General features: G+C 43.5%; 1 protein-coding gene across 3 annotated transcripts in view; it reads right to left on the bottom strand.

Annotated features, from left to right (window-relative positions):
• The window catches only part of RAD54L2 (RAD54 like 2), a 43,775-nt gene extending 23,695 nt beyond the window's left edge, over window positions 1-20,080 (bottom strand). The window contains exons 1-3 of one of the 3 annotated variants that reach the window (XM_062500738.1): window positions 19,933-20,080; window positions 9,695-9,701; window positions 8,551-8,565 (exon numbers count right to left, since the gene is read on the bottom strand). In XM_062500738.1, coding sequence (XP_062356722.1) covers window positions 8,551-8,565; window positions 9,695-9,701; window positions 19,933-20,080 — 170 coding nt within the window. Of the gene's footprint in view, window positions 1-8,550; window positions 8,566-9,694; window positions 9,702-19,925 lie in introns of all 3 variants that reach the window. The other 2 variants (XM_062500737.1, XM_062500739.1) reach the window with 2 other exon arrangements.
• Window positions 20,081-26,036: the final 5,956 nt, after the last annotated feature.

The raw sequence follows: 26,036 nt of genomic DNA, 5'->3' as shown, positions 1-26,036 counted from the left end.
GAGGAGCATTGAGGGATGGCACAAGAAAGTCTAATTGCATAGTTCCAGCTGCAACTCAGTCCCTGACACACTGAACTACAACTGGAGTGCCAAAGGCTGGAGGAGAAACTCTGCAGAGCGAGCCTGACTGTAAAGGCTCTGACAGCCTGGAAGATGCTCTGTGGGGTTATGTGATGTTTCCCCAGGGAGCTGGGGCTGGAGTGCTGGGTGGGTGATGCCAGAGTGCAGCTGGTACCTGGTTCAGGAACTGCACCAGCTTTGGGGCTGGCAACAGCCAGAGTCCTCTGGCTCATGCTGTGCTCAGCTGTGCAATAAAAATGAAATACTTTCAGAATATTCTTTGTATGCAACTGGTGCAGCTGTTGCGTGGATGCCATGCAAGAAGAGAGAAGTGGTGTCTGCACAGAGCACCTTTCACAGAGGTGGCACTGCGTGAAAACACTTGAGCACCACAAGGCTGGGCTGGAGGCAGGAAATTCCTTGTGAAAACCCCTCAAGTACAGCGCAGGTGAAAGTAAGGGAAAAGCTCAGACTCCCTCCAGACTTTACCTGTTGCAACACCCAGGAGAGGCACAAAGCCGGCGCACATCAACGCCTGGTTGCTTCCACCCAAAGCACTGGGAAAGCCCCCCCGGAGGGGGTCAGAGCGGGACAGAGCAGGGCACAGACCCGCCGGGAACCCGGGGCTCTCCGCGGCAGCCGCTGCCAGGGCAGCTAATTAGCAACAAAGTCTTGTTCTCCTCGGAAAATAATCGGGCTCAGTCTTCGACGGCAGGACGCCCCTCCCAGCCAGCAGCGCTTAACAAAGCCCTAATTATGTAAGTATTATATAACCCGGCACACCTGCCCCCCCCGCGCCGGCCGCGCCACCCGCCCCTCGGCCCTCTCCGGTCACCAGCAGCTGCCACTGCTGCCAGCACGACGGCCGGGACCAGCCTTTTGTCCGTCTGTCCACACGGGACCGCGGCTGTGCGAGCTCCCAGGCCCGGCACTGCGTCCCGGCCAAGCGGGCAGCGGGACCCGCAGGGCCCCGGGCACAGCAGGGACCGAGTCCCGGCTGCTCTCGGCCCAGCTCTGCTGCCGCTGCGGGGCTGGTGTCCTGCTGAGTCACAGCCGCGCTCCTGCCAGGCACAAAGGCGTCCTCCGGGCTGAGCCTGCTCCCAGGGGAAGCTTCCCTCACTCGTCAAAAGGCACGTACATCTTCATTCCCTTTGCTGATTTATCTAGGAGTTAACCACCCCAGGTCTGTCGTTCATACTTGTCACTGTAACCAGACAGAGAGTCTGTCATGTTGGTGTAACAAAGAGCACTGCTTGAAGTCTGAGTAATGTGTTTTTCATTTCTCTAAGTATTAGTAAAGCGATCACTCGCTGTGGATTCAAGACACCTACGTGAAATCTGCAGATTGCTGGTGAGGGATGGCAGGCTGCCTCTGTCCCCGACACAGGACCAGAGGATGGAAGGAAGAGAGGAGCTCTAAAGGAAAAGCCACCCAGCACCGACTCTGTGGGCCAGAGTGTGAGGAGGGAGCCAGATCCCGAGCACACACAAGTCAAACCCATCTCCAGTCTCCTTCGGCAAGAAGTAAGCCCAAATCAATGGAAAACTTTAAAAGATAATTTACAAGGCAGCACTGCCCTTCTTTTTTTCTTCAGACATCTTTCAGCATATAAATTGCTGATGAGGTTATGCTGCAGAATAAAACTCCTTTCCTGGCCTGAAGGAATCCTCCAGGAACAAAAGGCAGCAGAATTGAAGGGTAGGAGCAAGGAATACACCATCCGGAAACCAAAGGGAAAGGAAGTAGCCAAGAAGTGCTGAGAGGCAAACTGGAGTATCAAACAGCCAACTTTGGTGACAGGCGATATATCTTCTAACCCTGGGATTATGCAAGCAGAACCAGGCCCCAAATACCCAAGAGATCTTGTTCTGGCTGGGCCTCAATGCTGCGGACGCTGAGACCCGGGTTACATAAACACCAAAGAGCACTTATATAACTGTTGTATGGCACAGGCTCGCAGCCCCTGGCACCCTATTGCCATCAGAATGTGCCAGGAACCTGCTCTGGCACCCAGGACCTCCTCCTATCCCTGCACAAGCCCCTGAATGCAGACCAGGTGAGATGCCCATCAGGTCACCCTCCCTTTTGCAGGCACCACAAGCTCATGATTACTCTGGAGCACTGCGTTATCCTATGTCCATTTCCAGCTCCAATATGCTCAAAAGAGGGTTGTGAAATTTGAAATAAAACATTTTCATAGTGCTTTGATTCAGCAACACCTGGAGAGATACAGAACGCTCCCTGCCATCCCTCTTCTAGATATGTAATCAAAACTACTTTTCCTGATGAAAGTCCTCAATCCTAAACTGTTCCCTCCTGCCGTGCCCTCTCTCCTGCATGGACACTGACGGCATTAGTGAAGACAGGGAAACAAAGACAGGAAAGACACCCACTAAAGTAGAGAGGGAAGCAGGGATCAGTCCCATTTGTCCTTTAGCCAGGGGTGTGCAAGAGCAATGAGTTACATAAAACTACTGCTCTGGAGTCAGGAAGTGTTTCAGGCTGAGTGCTGGAAGTTTTCAACAAGCTGTGCGCAGGAGGGAACTGAAACCTCCCCTTTCTGGTTATCCCAGTTAACTAGTAACCCAGAATAGAGTTCTGTCAGCCTGATTATGAAAATTACCGTGGGGATCTAAACCACAAGTAACCAGATTTAACCTTATTTATTTTCACAACAGTTCAACTCTTTTTAAAAAAAGAGAAATATGATCTAGTTTATTGTGGTGGCTAAATATTGATTTAGGTAACAATGATAAATTTGCCCTTTCCAGCTTCAGAAAATAGATGCATATGGGGGCTTGACACATTCCAAGCACAGTAAATCCAGCTGGCTGCTACCATGACTCTTCTAGGGATAAATTTCAGGGACTAAGAAAAGAGGACGAGTAGGGGAGCAAGCATTCTGCATTATGCAATGATTACATAAGCATTAATTTACACTAGGTAGCTGGGAGTTGTAGCTTTATACCAGCATACCCTCAGAGCAATGAGAAATAATAAAGAAAGGATTATTGCTGCCACACACTTCCAAGGCCACCAAAATGGCAAACAACAAGCACCAGCTGAACTTTAATCTCTACCTCAAGCTCACACCATAGCTTTGCTCAGGACCTGCTAATAAGGACAGGGAGAAGACAGGTGACACTTACTCCTAATTTAGAAGGGCAGCATGGGAAATAACACAAGGCATCCTCCAGCATCTGAGTCCTCCTTTGTTGTTGCTCCTGATGGCAATGGTATAAGAGAGGAGTGATTTCAAAATTATAATAGTGTCATTTGTACCCCTAGTCAGTGTCAAAGGATTTCATGGGCATGATGAGCTCCTCAGAGTAACCTGTGAAACACCCTCCTGTCTATCTTGCAGAGGAGGAAACTAAATCAGAGCAATCAGTTAGGCATCAGTGCTGAGTAACTCAAGTTATTGGCTCCCTGTCCTATGCTCTAGCCAACAATTATCTTTCTTCTCCTTAAATATAATTTCATACTTGAAAGAACAAAACACAGGTATGGATCTTTTTTTTAGAACTGTAACAAGGCACAGAATTTCAGTTACATTCCCTTTTTCTGTTTCAGTCTCTAAAGTATTTTCAGAGGAATTTTTAAGGACTCTATTTAATGAGGGAGGCATCACTTGGGAGAAAAATTCAAATTGTTGAGTTTGAGCCTGTGTGCCACCGCATTCCACTGGCACTTCTCCCATCAACTGCAGCCAGAAAAGTGACTGAGAGCACTGGAGAAAGTTAATAAGACCAGGATGAAGCACCATTGCTGAAAGAACAATCTGTTTCTAGTTTTCCTTTCCAAAGTATTGGTGCTGCTAAAGGAGTTTGACAAAAGGCTGCAAAGTTGTTTGTGGCAATGAGACTCAAGCAAATTGAAGTCACAATGTCACAAGGACCCCCCCATCCAAAATATCCAACACCCTAAAAGCTAAGCACATGACAGCCCGGAAAAGAAATAGGCACCTGTTCCTTTGTAAGGTTGCTAAAATGACAATTACCTCTATAGTAAAAAAAAAAAGAAATATATTTGTAGATCAGGAGGAAACAGGGGTCTTTACATAAAAGACATTTTTCTCACAGAACAACAGGGGATAGGCAGCGTGCTGCAACAAACCTTGATTTACTAGCTGGTGGGTGCTACCATAAAATAATTAAAATCTGCTCTAACTGTCCAGAAACATTTTTAAAATAACAAAAAGGTATCACAGCACTGCCTATACAGGTGCTTGCTACTTTGAAGACTCCAAAGAAGAGTTCAGGCACCTGATGTGAGGAAAAGCCATATAAACCAGAGAAGAGAAGAAAGATTGCTCAGTGGTTGAAGCACAAAACCAGGGAAGAACATGATGTGTAAGTTCTGCACAGACTCACTCAGTGACCTTGTGTAGCTCATCATCTCTCTTAGGACAGGAAGGTTGTGCAGAAGTGTGATGGAGACTTTCCTGGATCCACCAGCCAGAACAGAATCTCACTAGATCAGTTAAAAAAGCTGCCTCAAAGAGAGAGAATTTTCTACTGCTAGACTTTGGTAGAGACTGTGACAAACCTTGCCCCAGACTTTACAACTTGAGTTCAAAGAGGAGTTAATTTGCACTTTTGCTCTCTTACTTTTGTACAAATACCTTTCCACCCAAAATTTTTGAAAGGCCTCTAACCTTGTATTGTCCCTCCATCTATGACCTACAGTCTCAATTCCAAAAGCATCTTTCCCTCCCTGTCTTCTCTTTTTATACGTATTATCTAGACTAAGTTACATAAGCCATTTGTATCATCACCCAGATTCCTCATTTATCCAAACTAATTTGCTACTGTAATTCCCTCCTTTTCTCAGTTCACACTCTCCCAGAATTAGCTTCTTTGTCCTGCCACCACAACCAGAGAAATAAGATGGATTTTTTTTTCTAGAACCCCCCCTCCTTCCCATTAATGGGTAATAAATATTGCATGGCTTATTTCTGTAAAAACTCCTCATGACAACTGCACTTCTGTAATAAACCAGGAATCCAGAGCTGGAACTCCTAGGGACAATTTTTGATCAGTCTGTTAGGTTCACAGCATAACTTTGGAGGTATTTGCCACATGAACAGCATGCAAGAAGCTTGGCATCACAAAGTACCTCACCTCAAAGTAAGAAGTTAAATTACAAATTTAGAAAGTTCTTCAAATCTGAACAGAGTTTTTTTCCAACACACAACATCCTCCCACCAGCAAACAAATTAAGTGGCAGCTATCCCCAAACTGTAAATTCCTGTTAGGATTTCACAACCATCTTCCATTTGATACGGGGGAAAACAGCCAAGTAGCTTTTAGTCTCTTAGGCACTAATTAGGGGATCTGGAGCAAGCACCAACAGCTCTGCCTGGTGCCCAGATTGCTGCCCAGTCAGCAAGCCACCAAATATTTCACTGACAAAAGAAGCTCTTGAAACTCTTATCAAGTAGGATGTTGCAGGGAAAACACAAAGTCAAAGGGGGTGGGGGAGAGGACAGTGGGTATAAAATGATACTGCTATTAACAACTGCCTCCTCTCTTGGAAAGAATAACTTTTGCAGCATTACAACACAACAGCAGCAGAAACATTAACAGCCAAACCCAGAATGTCACATCACCAAAGACTTCTGAATTATAGGCACAAAGGAAGAGAGAGATTCCATCTCATGTCCTCTCCACCAGGCCAAAAGGCATGGGAAGGCTGTGAAATCTCCACCTTGTCCATCCCTGCCTGGTAGGGAGCATATTAAAACCTGAGACCTACAGAAGAGCCTTGGTTCTTGATACTTTTTACTAGCCACTAAGTGGGGTGCTCCAGCCCAGGGGTGGGAAAATGAATGGCCTGTAACAGGAAAGCAAGAGGCAAAAGAAAATACGGGAGAAAAAGAAAAATAAACCCACAAAATCCCCCGCCTGTGTCCTACCTGGAAACTGCTGAGACTCATCCAAGAGTAGCATTCTGCTCAGTGCACCGAGGGGAGCTCTTTGCCTGCACACTTGTTCAACGTGGCCTCACACTCTCAGCTCTTCTGCTGTTCTTGTCTCAGGGTCTTCAGGACAAAAGTTTCCAGTCACTCCTGACAACTCCTTATCACTGCCCAGCGAGCACTAAATCCACTCTCACTGGCTGTTCAGTTTGCAGGTGGGAAAAGGCTCCTGATAAGACAGTCCAGGCTACAGGCAGGGAAACCTGCACTTAAAGTTTCTGAAAATAACTTTGGTAAATAGCTCCTAGCGCTTGAATCCACCCAGCTGGCGTGACGAGAAGCAGTACGTATATATCCTCTCTGTACCCAGCCAAGACAGACCAGGGTCACTGTTATATAACTAGTTAAATATGCCTCGTGTTCAGCCTAAATAAAAATTGTCACTATCTCCTCCCCTGCTTGGAGACTCAAACAGCACAGCCCTGCCCGAGGTAGCTGCTGCTCCACTGGGGACCGATGCCTGGAGCTGTGCTGCCGGGACTCTTTGGCTTCCTTAGAGCTTCCCATCAGAGCTCCCCATCAGCATGAGCAATCTCAGTTATGCCTGGGAAAAGAGTTTTAGAAGAGAGAAGAGGAGCAGGGAGGCTGAGTGGGTGTGTACGGGGGAGGTCTCTCTCCTCTGGAGCAGCAGAGCTGCATGCCGTACGGATCAGATCCCATTCACCCAGCCTGTGATCCAGTTCAACTAGTGGCAGAGACCAAGACTGAGAATAAAATAAAAATCCTTACATAACCGTTCAGGCTCTGGTGGGGCCCCACGCAAGGGGAATCCCAACAGACAACAGGAGGTTCAGAGCAGGGGACACTCAGGACAATAACTCTGCTTCCGAGTTTCAGAGCACGTAAGGAAAAGTTGGTGGGAAGGAGATGCAAAAAAGGAGTACAGCCTTTCTAGCTTTGAAAACGACTGTGATTTTATGAGCTATTTGCATGATGCCTGCTAATTTGCAAGAAACCTGAACAACTGAGACTGAAACTTGAGCAATTTGATGGAGCTGGTAACATGTTTCCACAAAAACAGGTGGAAGAGCATCCAAGCAGCAGCTTGTAGACCACTGCAAGTTTCTTAGTTTCCAGGAAAGAACTTGTCAGAATTTGTGGAATGGGAGATTACTTTAAGCGAGCCTTTGTCCCAGCCATTCACCTGCACGAGGACAGGCACAAGAGAGAATAAACAAGTAAAGAATAAGTCCTTTAAAGCTATTGCCGAACTCCATCCTGCCTAACCTTCTTCAGTGTTACAGAGACTTTATCCATGTCCAATTCCCTTCACAGCCATATCTAATGCCAGTAATAAACAGCAAGCCTGGGCTGAGAGACACATAGTGAAATGAGCTTGCTGGTAGTGAGCATTTGTCCATGTAACAAAGTCAGCTGTTTTTTGAAACAACTGTTGAGGGAGCGCTGGGAAAACCAGGACATGCACAAGAAACCCAAAGCAGGCAGTGTCTGAACAGCCCCAGCACAGACCTGCAGGACAATGAGCTGCCCTCACAACAGCAAAAACTGATCTGAAAAGCACAGCTAGGGCAGAGCCCAGTTCCCCTTTGTGTTACTCCAGCCATTTTCATTTGACCTTTTATTTGAGAGGGTAAGCAGGGCACTGCAACTGCTTGCTGCCATCAAAACACCCTCAGTGCTTTGGGGTATATCACAACTTTGAAACAAACCCAAGAGGCTTTTTCATAATTAGAACTACATACATTTAAAAAGAAAACAAAAACAACAACAACAACAACAAAAAACCCCACAACAACAACAAACCAAAAAAACAACTGTATTACAATTAAGAGAGCCTTTCACCTATGTCACAGATTTAAACAGCCTGGCTGGCACACATTGTTTATCGAGGAGGAAAAGAGGGACAGATATATTAAAGAAGTGTGTAGCCAAGGATCTTGTAACAGGCCTTATAAGGACTTCGTAGGGTTGGAATAAATAAGCAAACGTGACCTCAGCATCTGACCTAACAGATTAATGAAACTGGAAAGCAAGGTTTAAAAACAAATAACAAATACTGGGTAAATACATCTGGGTATTTGCAAAACACACAGTGCTGGTTTTGGCAGGGAAAGAGTTAATTTTTTTCACAGCAGCTGGTATGGGGCTATGCTTTGGATGTGTGCTGGAAATAGAGTTGATAACAGAGATGTTTTTGCTGTTGGTGAGCAGGGCTAAGACAGAGTCAAGACCTTTTCTCCTTCTGACACTGCCCCACCAGTGAGGAAGCTGGGGGTGTATAAGGAGTTGGGAGGGGACACAGCTGGGACAGCTGACCCTAACGGGTCCCAGGGATATCCCAGCCCATATGGTGTCCTGCTCAGCATATAGAGCTGGGGAGAGGAGGAGGAGAAGAGGGGGGATGTCTGGAATGATGGCGTTTGTCTTCCCAAGTCACTGTTACTGTGATGGAGCCCTGCTTTCTTGGGGATGGCTGAACACTTGCCTGTCCATGGGAAGGAGTTGATGAATCCCTTGTTCTGCTTTGCTGAACTATCTTTATCTCAACCCACAAACTTCATCACTTTAACCCTTCCAATTCTCTCCTTCATCCCACTAGGGCATAGTGAGTGGCTGTGTGGGGCTGAGTTGCCAGCTGGGGTTAAACCAAAACACATTCATATTACAGCAGCCAAGCATGAGAAAAATGGAAGTTCTATACACAGGGGGAAAAGGAAACCTATATCTGTCCTTCTGCACACAGGAATAAAAGAGAATTTTCTTCACCTTAGTGTGCAAAATGGAAATTCTAGCTCCTCTACTCACAACAGCCCACTGGCGAGGCCACCAGTGCTAGCCAGGATAAATACATATTCACACAAGCAAGAATTAGATCTGCCTGAAACAGTCAGTTTATAAAATGATCTCCCCATGGAAGGTAATCTTGTTACAGGCAAGTCATTTACTGAATAGCTTTTCCGTGAGGCCAGTCTTGCCAGTAAGGAACAATGTTCTCCCTTCCGTACCGGGTCTGAAGTCTTGCCCAGCTGTCACACCTCACCCTCCTCATCTCAAGCTCTCTGCAATTGTACAAACTGTGTTATACATCACAAGAGGCTTCTCTAAAAACCTTTGTCATGCGAGAGATTCCCTTGCTAACAACTTAGGAGATTACCTGTTCAAAAAATCCCAAACACTATGAAGTTTGTATTTTCATACTTGACTGTAAAGTGTTTCAGGACACTAGTTCCTCTATATAGCAAAGAAGATTATCAAACTGAGGTCAGTTAAACTAAATAAATTTCAACAAAATGTCCCAAAACATGCATTTCCTTCAAGGTGGAGTAGCTCCTTCCCCAGTCTCATGCCTGTTGTCCACCTTGAACCTCTCGATCCCTGCTCCACAGGCTGAGCACCTCCATGACTGCTCAACACTGACCTGATCCAAGCCCAGCAAGGACAGCGTCAGAGAGCAGCACTGGATCTATAACGTGCCACCCCTCTCTTGGTCCCTGCAAGCTGAGGTTGTTCCCTTCTCTCCAGGCTGTTCATCCTCATCACCACCCCATAAAGCAGAAGAGACCTTTCTTGCCCACCCTCAGTTCCTCCATGCTGGCTGCAGAGTCCAGTCCTGTCCCCCCCCCACGGCTTTCTCCCAGCCCTGCTCTACATCCACCAGTTCCTTCTGCACACCCCACTGACCTCCACTGCACAGGGAAGCTGCCTATTAACCCAAATTGTAAATTACTGAAGGTGAACTAGGCTTGGCAGCCACATTTCACTCTTGATTAGCACCAGCTAGTAGCACATACACATATCATTACAGCCACTTTCCCTGTCCTAGTTTCCATGTTGTTTTAGTAACACAGAAAACACACAAGAATACCAGGTTTGAGTTGGACATGGTATAAGGTGCTGTCTCTATCCACCCAGAACAGTTCAGACAGACTCACATTTGGACTCCACAACACTCTGTGTTAGCAAATGAGTATTGCTGAGCTTTGAGAATCATTTGCTTTTTAAACAAACACTGCGCTGCAAATAAAAATACTTTTTTATAAGATCTAAACCAACCATGGAAAACCAGAGGAGTTTTTCCATTGACTTTAGTGAGTTTTAGACTGAACCATAAGACATAAAATTTGATAAATCTGTTTTTTGTTATTTTATTTTATTAATATAAATCTTGGTGTCTTTTCTGTCCCAAACTCATCTAAATCATAAGTGGGAGGAAGTTGGGAAGTTGTACATAATGTAACAAAAATCTAATTGCAGAAAACACAGGAAGTGACACAATGCAGTGCCTCTTGCAAATGCTTTTCACACTGGCACTGTGGCAAAACACACTGCTTGAGATTCCAAGGCTTTCAAAGGTTGTTTAAATGTACCAAAGAAAACAAGCTGTTACTAGACAAGATATAATGATTCAAAATTGAAGAATTTATGCCATAGATATGTATCATCTTTTTAAGCAAAATTAAAATCCATTGAGTTATAATCCCAAGTACAAGAAACTGATTCCTCATTTCTGGAACTTGCTAAATTTCTCTGCTGATGTAGATAACATATTTGTGCACCACTGAAGAGTTTTTTGGTACAACTTTAATTTCATTCCATTCATTTTCAGCTATGTGCAAATTTCACATAAATCACAAGCTGGGTACACAAAAATACCACTTTTAAATTACTTCTAACAGTTCAAGTATTTAAATACTTTACATAGATGAAGATTACCTGCAGATGTTTTAATTGCAAAATTTCTTTGGACAGAAATTTAAACTAGAAGTTTCTGTTCACCTAGTCCAAAAAGATTTTATCTTGTAGCTTTCTCCTGCCTCTTTCCTTTTTGCATATTTGCAAGTGAAAATAAAGTCCTTTGACTCCTACTTAGAATTTTTTTGCGGCTGAGTCAGTGAACTGCATATTGAAGAAAATGTGAACAAGACATTTTAAATAACTGCAATACAAAATACTGTCAATAAAAAATATTTTGATCCAAACAATGAACCAGACACTTCTAAAAGTTCAAAAGTTCAGTGTTGTGGTTTCTTTAAAGCCTAAGCAAGAAGTTAAAAAGATAAATAAAAGTAACAGCTGTGATATGATACTGTTTTACAATCTGAAGAATACAGCTTATTTAATTGAAACAGTTCCTCACCTCCTCCCACACTTTTATTATTTAACATTACACTTGCATAACCTATAGCTACATGCACATTTTATTTAACCAGTCATTAAAACCAGCACAATACCACAAATTAGGAGAAAATGAAATTAAGGACCCCTTGCATGGTTTTAAACTCAGATGAAAATCAAAGAAGTGTTTCACCTAGTACATTTGAACATAAAATGGGTGCTGCCTAAAATGTAAACCAGAGGATTTTCACTTTGGCTTCTTCACACATCAGGTGAACTCGGCAAAGTGACTTCGCCATTCCTTACCTGTTCAAGAGGGAAAATGCCACATTACAAATTTGCTAATTAGTTTCCATATGATTTCATCACCATTACAGAAGTTGCAGATGAGGGAATACAGTATCTACTGGCAATGGCAAGGTGTGGTACAAAGCTGACAGTCAGAAATGTACACGGGGGGAAAAGGCACTGAACAGGTCAGAGGAGCAGTGGGACTGTCCTTTGTTAGTTTCTGGTTTCATGAAAAGAAAAAAGAAAGTTTTTGGCCAATGAAGCACAACCTCTATATCTGGCAAAGTTTATCAGAAAAGCAGGAAGACCACTGGGAGCAATTCTTTGTTCTGTTAATAGCTGCTCACTCGCTGACCCTGCTCCCCACACCTTCATGCTACTCTCACATTTGTGACAGCTTTAAGAGAAGAGATAAAAGCGAGGCAAGAAAACATTTGAGAAACTCCATATACATATATATATAGAAAATGCAGAGCCATGGACGTGGGCTGCTCCTGAACTGCATAGAAAGATTCCTATTTTGTATTCCATCATACGCAATAGATCAAAGGGAAGGGGGGAGAAAAGAGGGGGGAAAGCGTAGCTGGTTATAACACCGCATCACTTCACGAGATCTGCCGGTCCCTGCGCCCAATTGGCGGCTCTGAAGGAAGCAGAGCTCTGGCGTCATCACCTCCTTTTAAAGAAGTAAAGCAAGTCATTACTCCAGGTTATGCAACACTCAGACTGTGCCAGACTTCGTGCCACCCTCTCAAAAAGGAAGCCGCTGTCAGAGAGCCTGCGAGGCGGGCAGGGGAGCCACCGACGTTTTCTTTCGGAGCCTTCCCCTGCTCGGGATACGCTCGGGATAAGCCGGGGAGACCGGGAACGAGTCCCCGCGATGGGACAGAGCAGGCAGCCGGCAAAGGCTCAGCCACCGACCCGCAACATCGGCAGTCCTCAAGCCCCTGCGCAGGGGACTGGGGGACAGCACTCCTCGGGATCTCATCCTTCCTTCCCACAGCAGCCCCCAGGCCACACCTCACCCTGCTGAGAACAACCTGGTTCACGGGGTTAGTTAGAAGGCTGGAGTCAGTCAATAAAGCCCCCGAAGCTCAGGCACCGCTCCTCCCCGATTCACTGGCGAGCAGCCTGTAGGAAAGGGACCTCGCCATCCCCGCACCACCCAAACTGCCCCAGCACAGCGGGATGCCCAGACGGGCAACCCGCAGCTTCGGCAGAGGGGAAACAACAAAGCATCCGGCGCTGGCTGCTCCCAGCAAAGCAGCCAAGAGGATTTTCCTTTAACAACGCCAATGAGTGAGTCCAACGAATCCCGTTCAAGGAAGTTGGGTGCAACAGGGTCCGCACAACAGGGGACGGGGACCCTCGCTGGCTGGGCACGGCCAAGCCCCTCGGACTGCACACACAAACATCATTTTGCTCTGACACACGCACCGTGCTCCCGGGAAACCACCAGGATAAAAACAATGGGTAAAATCTGCAGCCTTCTGTAACGAAGCAAAGTTCCCAGAGTATCAGTGGGGCTTTTGCCTAAATGAGAGGCGAATCTCCTGTGCAATTTCAATGTAACCCTCCAGTATTACTCAGTAACCAGGTCTAAAACTGTGAATGCTACCATCCCTGTCTCTTTCTACCTTTGTTACTAACTGTGTATTTTGTATTTTATTCAGCTGGATTGTGGAAACATAGAAGCCAGCCAGCTCCTAATTTTTTGAGGTTCTTAAGAAACCAACACAAGTGACAAACATAAGGTTTGTGGACACAGAGAGCGTATGCTGAGCACATACAGAGCTCCTAGCACTTTCAGGAACTAAGAGAACAACAAAACCCTCTCAACTTCTTAGTTACAGTACATCACCCGAGGAATGCATCCACTATCTGCAATTGGATGCACATTTACTGAGTTACCCACAACCATCTGAGGGTGAGCCAAACACTTTGCACCTGTATGATAAAGTACATTTAAGCATTCTGATCCATAAGGATAATTTTCTAACATCATGCTGTTTCCTACAATTTGATTAAGTTTAAACACATGTCAATAGGCAGGACATTATCTGACAAGTAAATTCTTTTACAGGTAGTGATTGCTTTTGTACCTCTTATGATACCACACAAGCCATTCTATTTGCAGGAAATTATTGGATTGGAAGACAGTCTACATAAAGTTGCTACAAGCATGAAAACCTACCTGGCTTTTAAAGAAAATCAAAGTGCACAATGGTATATGAAAGTTCACATCTGTCTCTTTACTAAAGCCAGAGCTTTTGCACAGGCAGCAAATCTATGTTGAGCAGAGGTTTGTTTCCCCCAGGATTTGCCCTTCCAGCTTCCTTGGAAATAGTACTGGAGGGCTCTAGAGGGAGCTGCATCCAGCCCCAAGTAACCCAAATAAAAGAATTTACATAGGGAAGTCCATCAAGAAGGAAAAGTGAGATTATATCATTCATCACTCTTCCCTTTCCCCAAGAAATCCACCTTGTGAACTGCAAACATCCATTTGTAGATTAAACTGCAGGATTATAATTTATGGAGACTCACCACTCTGGTACAGGTCTATACAGACCATAGGGGAGTTTACAATTAAAGCTTCTTTCGTGACTGTCTTCAGTGATTTTCTAGATAAAGTCCTTACTTCTGTTTCTTTCCAGACCTTTTGCTCCACCTCATCCACTTTCAAACAACACAAAGAGCCTGCTCTCCACTCCATGCTTACTCTGATGGGCTTGTGCCTTTCCTTAGCCCCAGCACCTGCATCCAGATAAACAAGGACAGGAGATGAAAGCACACATCACCAGTCTGAGGCAGAAAGCACACAGCAACCAAGGCCACTGTGCCACACACTGCAGCAGATGGAAGCAGGGCTCCTCAAAGAGCAGTTCTGTTCTCTGAGGCTGCCTCGACCTTCGGATGCCCATCAGCCCTTGGTGCCACCTGGAGACACAGCTGTGAAAGGTCTCCTTCTAAAAGGAGTGGAGAGATTAAAGCATGAAGTACCTAATTGCTTCTCCTCTTCTTAAGAAATCAATTTAATTTTCTAGCAGATAGGAGGGACAATTAAAAACAGCATTTCCTAAAAGAAAATGCTGCGCAGTCTGGTCAGAAGTAAAAGGCAAAAGGTTTCAGGTTGTTGGAACAAATCCTCATTTACCAACATCAGCAGGACCATTCATTTCGGGCAGAAAGTGCAGGGAAATTACTTTCTAACAGCAGTTCCTATTTTCTTCTCCTTTTTTATCTCCAGCAAGATAGACCTTTCTAAATATGGATATAAAATTATATACAATATGATACCATTTAGCAAGATAGGAGACTGTCTCCGTATTCTGCCCCTCTCTGTTTCATACAGGTAAGTATAACATGACCTAATACATAACTACAGTCAAAAAGCAAAAATTCACATGTTAGAGGAGGAGGAGGAGCCTGCAAAATGAACAATTTATACCAAAGACTTTCCTCTCTTCCCAGAGAAAATTGCTCTGTTCCCAACCATACACACCCAGTTGGGCACTCCCACACTCCCCAGTTTTGTTTTGTTCCAGCATTTTGTTGGGGAGAAGAAAAGATAGCATGCTTTGGGGTAGGAAGCACATGAATAACACCACCTCCAAAATGAGCAGCAGATCTCTGCACCTCAAGGATGCATCCATGTATCATTCAAAGAAATATTAACCCATACTTCCACATGACTTTAAAAACAGATTTCCAAAATAATTTCAACTTTAATAACTCCAGATGCAAATGAACTTTCTCATAAGTATGGTGTTAACTACTCATCAGATTAGACAAAGAAATTGCCCAGGCACCTATGAACTGATTTCCCTTTCAATGTAATTGCACCCCACAATGATGTCCCACAAAGAGCCACAAAGGAGCTTCATATTAAACAAAATCCATACTTCTCTAATTTCACACCAACATCTTTTCCTCAACAACCAAGAGAAAGTTGTAGGAAACTCTGGCCAAACACGACCCCTTTAAATGAACAGACTTCCCTCTAATGAGGGTTCAAGGGAAGCAGAGATCTTTTCAAGCCTGGATCAGCAGTGGCTGCCATCTGAAGTCAAGAACTCCTGCCTTGGTATCAAGGAGGGAAGCTCAACACTGTGAGTACCAAGTGGCAGTTCAAGTTCAAGCAGAAAGCAGCTCGTGAAATACATTGTGGATCATGCTGCAGAAAGGAAAGGGAGCCCTGTTTGAGCTGTCAAATGTCATAAGCAGGATGGGCAGTTTTAAGAGGCCTGGGTGAGGAAAAGGGTCTCTCTTCCACCTCACTCACCTCATGTGCCAATCTCTCAGATGTTCTGAGATTTCCTGATGCCCTCACCCTAACAAGGAGCTGCAGTGCAAAACTTCACTACACACGTGTCCTCCTCTCCTGGAGGTGCTATTCTGCACCACCAACCAACTGTGCTTCTTATTCACCTCTCTTTAAGAGTCTATATGTCCACAAAACCCCACACAAACCAGTCTTAGTTTGTTCCAGCACTTTGTCAGGGAGTAGGAGGAACAGTATGAGTCTGAGCTGGGAAGAGGAAGCTCCTCCAGTTCTCCAGCAGTCAAACAGATGTCACAGAGCTTGCATGTTCCTATCCCTGGGAAAGAAAGAGGGGACAGGAAAACAGAAAAAGTGCACAACACAGGGCAGGAGATAAGGCCAATTCCACAGAGTTTGTCTTATCACAACAGCATCATCTAATATGTTATTATTAGGTGTTGCCTGGTATCAATTTGCAACACTACTGTAGTACTGGAACATTGTTCACTAGCATACCCTAAAAGTACTGATTCAAATCCCTGTCTGCTGTACCATGCATCCTGTAATGCAAACATGACTAGAAGCCCTTGAGGACAGTGTCTGAATGCTTGTGCTCATTAAGACATCTTTGAGAGAACTGAACAACCACTTCTACCCTGAACTGCACTTTAAGAAAGTGTTTAACCCATACACTCAGAGGTAAGAAAACAAGCAACTTGCCATCACTATTAATAGCAGAATTACAGAAATATGTATGAATAAGAGATAATTAATTCCAGAGACATCAGTCAGAATAATCCAGAGACATTCCCACAGTGGAAAAACAGAACAGTACAGTGGAATTCATTCTAACGCTCAACAGCTTTCCTTGAGAATCCTCTGAGGTATAAACAGTCCATGCATTTGAAATTATCTCTAAAATCCATATTGGAGGTTTGATTCCTCTTTGCTCAAATCAGCTTTTATTCCTATGGAGTCCTACACAGTCCTGAGCAACCAAGATCAGAGAAAAAGTGCAGGACTTGAAACAGCCCTTTATCTCCACAGTCATCAGTACATCACATTTATAGTGAAAACGACTTAGGGAGTTAACAAAAAAAGTTCCTAGCAGTCATGCATTGCTATCACAAAATCAAACATGATAAAACAGGTGCTGCAACCCACAAGTGATGAGAAAACAGATGAAGTGGGCAGGGATGACAAGGCTGGAAAAGCAGTGGCAGCCTCTGGCTAGGATTGAATCGTGCTGCTGGGATGGGTGTGCAGTCTGGCAGCCAGGGAAGGGGCTGTGTCAGTATAGGTATGTTCTGGAAGGAACATTCTAGGAAAAAAAAAAAAAGACTAAAGCTGTAACAGCTCCTACACGATGCTCAGGTTTATTAACTGGCCACCACTGATGAAATGTATAAAGGATGTAAGCCATGTGGCTATTAGCTTTCACTTCCCCAGAAATATTCAGAAAATCAGAAATGTTCATGCTCTTTTTTTTTTTTCCTTGAGGGCAAGGGCAAAGGTTGAAGAGCTGTGTTATTCAATACTGAAAGCCTGTACCATACAAGCACAAACTAAACTTTAGACCACCTATAGGACAGCCTTTACTAAATGCAAACAAAACTGAGCAGAAATAAGAAAAGATGCCAAAACTGAAGACATCACTCAAGTACCAGAATGTAAAAAACTCCTAGAAGACCATGAAACTGAAACTACACAAAAGGATTAACTCCACATACAAGCATCAGAAAGACAAAAACACCTTAAACATGCAAAACACAAGTCACTGCTAAGTCTGAGATGATATTATTGACCACCACCAAGTGTGGATAACATTACATTAAAACTGGAAAGTTCTTAAGTTATTTGAGTCACCATCAATACATGGAAATCCAAAACAAAGCCACTAGTTTGTAAGCAAACTGTATATAATCACTATTATTTAAAACGAGTAATCAGTTTCAGTTTGGGAAAAAATGTTTTTGCAGCCTGTCATCCCTCCAAGGAAATGGCTGTGAAAGATTAATAATCATCTAAAGCTTATAGTGCTAGATATGAACCAGCCCATCCCCAAGGGAAAGATCCCCCCAGGATCCCCAGAGGGATCAGAAAAACCACAATACCAGGAGGGGAGGAGTACAGCACAGCTGGGAATAGGGAGAACAAAGTTTGAACAGAAATTATGAAAATTAAGTTTCTTAAAAGGTTCATAATATAAACATTAGAGCACTGCATCCCTTCTTATGAATAAAACTGTCTGTTCCAAATAGGATATTTATGAATGAGATTAGTCTATGAAGCGACAGGACTACATCAGATGGGCAAAATAAAATGAACCTCTTAATTCTGAAGCTGGTTATATTTCATAGGCTAAAGAGCAGGAGACTGGTTTATATTAGATCTAAGGTGATACAGATGCCAAATGACATTTTGGAGGCAGTGTGTAGCTGTAAGGATATATCAGGAAAAGCACACTGGACACCTCCATAGAAGATAATAATTATATATCTAAGCACCCAGAAAGCATTCTGATATTGTGTCAGACAGAATTAAAGCTGAACAATCTGAAATATTAGAGGCAATCTAGCTTTGCTCAGCTCGTGGAAGGGAGTTTTCCCTTGTACCTAATGAACAACCATAAACATATTTTGTTTGTTTTACGTAAATTCTTTTTACTGTCCCTCATTATTTTCTACATTTGTTAAAATTTATTTTTAACTAGTCAGTACAAATATATAAAACAAAAACATGTTTCTAGTGTTTTAACACGAAAATAATTAGCTGTCATTAGTAGTTCACAATGTCCTGTATGCTTACATTGATCTCGTTTGCTTTAGAAAGAATAATCCTGACAAACAACTGTGAGTATTCACTCACAATAATATAGGTGTTGATGATAAAGTACATAAATCAGTGATAAAATAACCATGGGGAATCACCCATTGGATATGATATACAGAAACTCCCTTGTGTTAATAGAAGTTTGACAACCATGTCACACTTCCTCCTGCTCCACTGGCTGCAGGGTCCTGTGAACAGAGTGACATCATCATCACCAGTCTCTGAGACAGAGCAATCTGTGACCTTGTCACTCTTATCTGTGTTGATATTGGGAATTCCCTTGTTTCTTACCTGAACTAACACTTCCATTGCTGCTACTTTCTCATTAGAAAAAGCCATCGTGTGAATAAAAAAAAAAACAAACTTTTTTTTTTGTGTAAACATTTATATAAAAGCATTTAAAATCAAAACAGCATCTTCAAGTAGCACATAGCTGAAAAAGTATAACAACAAAACAAACAACACTTGAGGACAACAATTTATTTTGAAGCCAAAAATTCTTTAGTAACTAAAAGATAGAAGTATCTGGTTTTGGCACATTCTATGCTGAGAAAAGGAAGACCACTCTCAGTTGGTTTAGGTAGTTTTATTCAAATACCTGCATACCCCTTTAAATTATTAAAAATTGCAATTTTAAAGGAAGAAAATAGAGCCTCCTCTTAGGTTCTGCCTAGTTTGATGGCAAATTCAGCATGGGGAATTCCCACCTGAGCTCTACATTCCTGTCTACGTGCCCTAGAACATCAGCCCTTCTGGACCAACAAACATTTCTATGATCATGCTGTAACCCAGAACAGTTATCCAGTAACACTCAAATGTAATCTGCCCAGCACAGGCCCACAAACACCTGTATTAGCCCTGACCTGAACTGCTCCTCTCCTGAAGAGGAGAGTAGGGCAGGTGGAACTAGGTGAGGATAAAAGGTGACAACCTACTTAGCACTTCTATTTTTCATCTTGCAAAACAAACAAAGGAGAACCTGATCTGTATGCTGGCAGAAAACATTTTCCAGCTGTTAAAGATGATATTGTGAATGAGCAATAATTGTCCATAGCATCCATCAAACTATTTACGTATGGGGCAAGCCAATTATGTAAATACATTAGTTTTCACCACATCCTTTAAATAATACAAGTAATTGTAAACCAACTTATTTACTTTTTTATATAGTTGCTTCCCCAAAATTTGAAGCTATTTTAAGAATTCTATCCTCCTTACAATTTACACTTGTGGCTTGTTTGCATGATGGAAATTTTTTTTTGGCCAGGAGACCATATTTAACATACATTAAATACCTATCTAGAGTAAACAGGTACATAAGGACTTCTGCCTACCAAGAGCTGGACAAATCCCAACCCTTACACAATCTCCCAAAGGGTGACAGCCAGTTTTCTATAGCAATGTAAATTCCCATCTCCATTCACTCACCACTTTCATCAAGTAAGTCCTCCTCATCATCCCCATCATTGTCCTCCTCCATCGCCTCCTCCTCATCTTCCTCCTCCTCCTCTTCCATATCCTCCTGCTCCAAGTCCGGGTCCAGGTCCGGATCACTCCCTGAGATTGACTCGTCTGACATGATTCCCAGTGGTGCTCCTTGTGCATTACCTGCTCATGTTCTACCGTGAGGCAGCCCTGGAAGGACACAAAAGAGGTACTGAGCCCAGCAAATCCCAACTCTGAGCCTCAAGGCTCAACATCACAGCAGGATAACTGCACATAAAAAACTAAATCAGCCTTTAAAATAACAGACTTAGATATCGACAAAGCACAAAATCTTGTGTAGAAAACAAATGCCCTAAGAAATGGATCATAATGATACAGGCCCAGTGTTGAAGAATCTCCAGCTCTTCATTGGTATCCTGGACATGCAAACAGCAGGAAGATTGCTGCTATCAATGCCTGATTTTTCAGAGATGCAAAAATTAATAAATTATGTGAACAATTTCAGAACACTACCATTCCAACAGGAAGCATACAGAAAAGGATCAGTGTCAGCATTCCCTCTGGATATCTGTTACCCTGATCCCTGCAAACAGCATCACAGTGTGCAGATGTGGCTCAGAGACAGAAACCCCCTCTTGCCTCAGCTGTACCCACTGCAAAGGTCACTCAGCTCCTCATCATAGCCTGGCTGAACTCTCTGATCCAGCCACACAACAAAACAGTGTCACCTTCAAGACAACGAAGACCCGGTTCTAAAAGTTGAACTCCCTTTGTAAAACAGGGCAGGAAGAAAAGTAAACACGTAGGATGGATCAGACAAAATTTGCATTTCCTTTCTCTCAAGGACAAGATCCGGGGCTGGCTGTGCATAACTTCTCTGCTACACCAATCCAGTGCATCACAGAAATTGTGGTAGAACATAAAAATAAAGCCTGAAGAGAGGACCAGGGCAATCGCAAAGTCACCAGTTTATCTGTTCAGATCATGCACTGTCAATTCTGAACAGTGATGGGTATTCCTGAGCACTCCTCTTCCATACACACAGAATGATCCTAAAGGAGCCATGTAAGATGGATGAAAAGAAACACAACCAAGAGAAGAAAATAAAGAAGGCATCTTGATCTTAAGGAACATAAGCAAAGGATGTATTCAAAGATCAAGCTGCAGAAGAATTACTACCAACACATTCTCCAGAAAGCTACAAAGAAAGATGAAGGAAACATTTCCTCATCACTCACTTCCCACTGCCCCCTACTTATACCACATTTCCACTGTAAACTATAAAATGTTGGAGAACTGTTAGCCACTTAAACAAACAAAAAAAATACTAAACCCCAAACTTCAAAGCAGAGAAGGCAGTTCAAATATCTATAAACACTTAAAATTTAATTTCATTTAACACTTAAATTTCATTTTAAGCTGTGTTTCAGCAGTTACCAGATTAACTAAAAAACCTGAAGGTTAAAGACAACACCCCTGAATCAGGACTGAAAATCTAACTGTTGAGTATGCTGAATTATTCCAGCTGAACACATCAGCTCCTGCTCTGCCCCTCTCAGCTCCTCAATAACGTTGAAGAGTGTCAGCAAGAGAGTAAACACACAGAAGAGAAGGCTTCACAGAGATTGGCTTTGGAACAGGAAGCCTTTCACCACTCAGTCCCAGGAGCACTTAACCACCAGGCAGAGACAACTGAAGTCCCTCCACTATTACATGTGTCACACAAAATAAGTTGGTTTAGTCAAACAGATGGCAGGAAAGGCCAAAACCTGAATTAGCTCAGTGGAACTGTGCCAGTTTATAGAAGCCAAAGATATTAATTCAGCTTTTGTGGTCTGCTGGTAGGCAGGTACAAGCCCAGTTGCTGTCAGGCTGCTGTAAAACATCACCTCCAGCATCCCTTTTTTCTGATGTCTGGTGACTTCAAGTCATATACAAAGCCATCCATTATCAGAAGTTTTTCCTAACAAATGTTTTGCTAAAGTCTATGTGTATTTCAAAACAGTGGCTTACTTTTTCTTTTACACAGAACCAACCAACCAACCAAAGAAACACAAACACTGCTAATATTGCAGGAATGAAGTCTCCTCTACAAACAGCAAAAGCAGAAGTGCTGTAATGTCACTAAAGGCTCCAGGTCAAAGAATGACACATGATACAGTTTCTCCCATCAGTATTCCTCCTGTGTGTCATTCTCTCGTGTTCCCTCATTTGTCCCAGAACCTTAAAATAAATAATAAAAAACCCCAGATCAAAACACAAAACATTCACTGAAAACTGTTTAAAGGCAAGGATATGGACCCCTGTACTTCTGCAGATAAAATCAAACCCAGTGGAGAGCTCTCCCTCCAACAGGAGCACAAAAGTGCTCGAATCTCAGCTTGATTTTTGTTTAGCAGTAAGTACATGTCCTGTATAAACCAGCCTGCAGTCCCGGCCACATGCAGGAGAGTTAAACAGAAGTTTTCGAAAAGACTTAATGAAATCTTGCCGAGCTGGGTGAAACAAAGATGGGTAACTCCCGTGTGCCTGCCGTGGTGCTGCCACTCGTCTCTGTCCTTCCGAGCCGGCTCCCGGAGCGCTCCCACCCAGCCCGGTGGCAGCAGGCAGCAGGTACACGCTGCACAGCCCAGAGCCTGCCCTCGTTTCTCACACCGATCTGACCCAGTTCGGAGCCTCCCACCAAGGGGAATTACACAACAGGGCCAGATTGTGGCTGCCACTACTGTTTCATGGCTGAGTTATTCCAACCTGCCCCATCTCCTGCCTTTGCACAGGCAGGCACGCTGTGCTCGGTGTTCAATCGCTGCAGGAAGGGCACTTTGTGAGATAAACTGATTACCTGGCCTGGGCTCTTCTCAGTTCTGCACTGGATCGGCCCCGAGCTGGTCCCGAGTGGGATGTGTGCCTGAGGAGGGTTACAGCTCCAAGAAATCCAAATCAAACCCTCGGCACCACCCTTAGAGCAGATAGCCAGACAGCCTTCCAGCACAGTGCCTCATCAGCAGTGAGGCTGCTGAGAAACCGGGCTGGGATATTAGGGAGAAACACTCGGAAAAATTCCTCTTGCTTACTCAGAGAGGAAAAAAGAGCTGTCATGTTTATCCTACCCAGAAGTTAAACCCTGCAATCAACTGCACATCAAATTAACATCCAAGACAGCCTCTCTCATGTATTATGTCCTGTCTTTCAGCAAAGATAAAAATAGTTCTGAAGTTTTTTGGGCTTTGCTTTTTTAAGGTAGAACACTTCAGATAGTAAGTAAATGCCATGTGCTGATGACTGCCTCCTCCTCAAGCCTGCACAGAAAGGAGGCCCACTTCTAGATGAGGAAACCTTGAGAATTTGGACACCTTTCTGTTGTCCTCATGTTTCGTTTCACTCTGCAAAGCTTTAAAATCACTTCTCACATATAAGGTTGAGACAGAAATGTGAAAGCAACTTTCCCCCTTCTACACGATAGTTGTTCACAGCAGGGCTGTGTATGCCGTGAGCCAAACTCTTAGGTGAAACAGCAGTATGGGGACTTATGGCATTTCTGTACATAACTTTCATCAGAGGATCCACTAGCACTGGAACTACTAAACCATTATTTAATTAACTATTACAGATACCATCGAATAAAAAGCAAGGATGCAGGACAAGGCAGAAGGGAGCTCTTCCCCACTTGAGGAGAAGGAGCAGGGCTCCCCTGTACCTAGAGAAAGCCACAAAAGCCTAAGTGACTTTACAGAAACTCTTTACCCACTGCAACACAAGTGATTTAGGCACAGGACATGCTCATTCCTGAGTACATAACCATCCCATGCAAATCCCTTCAGAAAGGGCAGGTTTAACACTAATGCTGCTCCAGTGCTGAACAGTAAAGAGGATTCCATCACCTCTCCAACCTCCAGCCAAGCCCAATATCTGGGACTCATCAAGATTTGTCCCTTAAAGCCTGTTTTGTAACCAAGACTTCACACTGGCTATTGTGGTGTGCCTGGTCATAAAAACAGGATCAACCACCCTGGCAAATCACAAGAGGATTTGCACGGACAGTTTCATAAAAACAGACATTTGTAAGTCTGTACTGCATAATGCTCTCCAGTGTCTGTTACACAGTCATGTTTCATGGCACTAATAATTTCCTTTTATGTTTTTCTTTTTTGTTTGGCAGCAAAAGAGTAAAATGGTTGGTTGGGGTCATAAGATTCCTCTTAATACACTCAGCTCACACACAAACCCTCCAAACTGGATGTGTATGAAGGTAACTGCTGGTTCCTCAGTGAAAATCCCATGTCAGACCACTACTAGCACCATTTTGGTACCTCACAGGCAGCCTTCAGTATCTAGCAGAACATTTCTATAAAGCACACAACTGCACTGATAAAAGAACTGAGCTTAAGCTTCTCTATGACAAAAAGTCTTGTAACAGTTTGCAAGCAGTAACTTGCAAATGTTATTGCAAAATAACAATATTTCTCTGTTCCACTTAAAAATCTAGTAAGAAATAAACCTGAGATCACTGGTTTTGAACAGTTTGATTCTAAAATACCCTATAATATCTCTAATTCACATTATGCAACATATTAACACCTCTATTAAATTAGCATGTAAAAATGGTGTCAGGGGGAATCACCTAAAAGGATAAATATTTTTTCAAAAATGAGCCAAACTTTTACTATACCAGTCCAGCAGACCCCTATATGCTTTTAACAAAGCACAGAAGTGTTTACTGAAAAATCAAAAGGAACTTATTCCCCCCAAATTGCATTTAAAGCCATCCTCAATTGATTACTTCATGGTTTAAATCCCTTCTTCCTTTGCAGCCTGAGACTGTTGTGATTCCATCTATGCAGTTTCTCTACTGTAACTGACAGCTAACGTGGCCACACACTGCTTGCTGGGAAGGAAGAAAACAATTCTCCTCCTCCATTTAATCTTGTTCAAATCACAAACAAAGTGGCATTGATCCCCTCTAACTCATGTGCTCTCCACGGGAATATTAAACTGCAGGAAAAAGAAGCAGCCTGTGAAATCATAAAGTGGGGAGCATCTGCTGGTCCTGGACCACCCTTCTGAGGAAGGCAAGTGTGGTTCTCCCCACTCCACATAAATATTGGACAATGGATCTAGTCTCCACCCACACTAGATGTGAGTATTAAGGAGCCCACTGTGATTTGTGGGGAACAGGAACTTAGAGGAAAAAATAAGACTGCTTTTAGAAACACGTCCATGTATCAGTTTTGAGAGAGTTGCAGGACCTGCTCTTTTATTCTCTCCAAGCTAACAATCTCCCTCCTAAAAGGCACCACAAAACTAAAACCAGCCTGAAACTGATTGTTCCCTGACAACATAAACAACAAAAACTGCTGCAAAAAAGGGTGGGAGAAAAACAAAACAAAGCAAAATAAAAAAAAGCAAACCCAAAAAACCCCATAAAATCAACCCATAAAGAATGAAAAGGGAGAGCTAATCCTTCCCCTCTGCTGACGTGACAGTGCTGGCACTGAGAATGTGACAATGAACATTACATAAGCTCCCACTTGGATCTGAACAAAAAGAGCCAGCGTGAGTCAATGGCAGCATCTGTAGCTCCTTACACAAGCTGAGCATCCATCACCTGCAGTGGGAGCTGCCAGGCACAGGCTCCTTCTCCTGCAGCTCAGGAGGGATGTGGGAACACCCTACTGCCACCAGTGGCAATGTTTTGTAGCCCTTAAAGAAAACCTGAACTCTCCATAAGATGCCAGCACTCCCTTCCCCACAGACTGAGAGGTTCTTCACCTCTGGATACAGGCAGCAGAAATGGGCAAATGTTTTTGTGTTTGTATTTATGTATGTGTATATAGACATGTATACAATTATTTACCTAATCACTGATACACTGCTTCTAAAATCAATTTTGTTTAATCATATTAAAGCAGAAACTGACTTCCCATAAGTCAACTCTCTCCTTTCAAATACTCAAAATATCCTCACTGGTGAGCCACCATAGAAAAGCAGTTTGTTTCTTACTGCATAAAAGTTCTGGCTACCTGAGGTAAGAGGCATGTGAGCAGTTTTGCTTCCAGTAATTACTGACATCTGGACTAACACCATCACAA

This window comes from Cinclus cinclus, chromosome 12 (genome assembly GCF_963662255.1).
Source record: "Cinclus cinclus chromosome 12, bCinCin1.1, whole genome shotgun sequence".
NCBI lineage: Eukaryota > Metazoa > Chordata > Aves > Passeriformes > Cinclidae > Cinclus > Cinclus cinclus.
The sequence above is the reverse complement of the archived record's forward strand: the minus strand, read 5'-3'. Positions and strand labels throughout refer to the sequence as shown.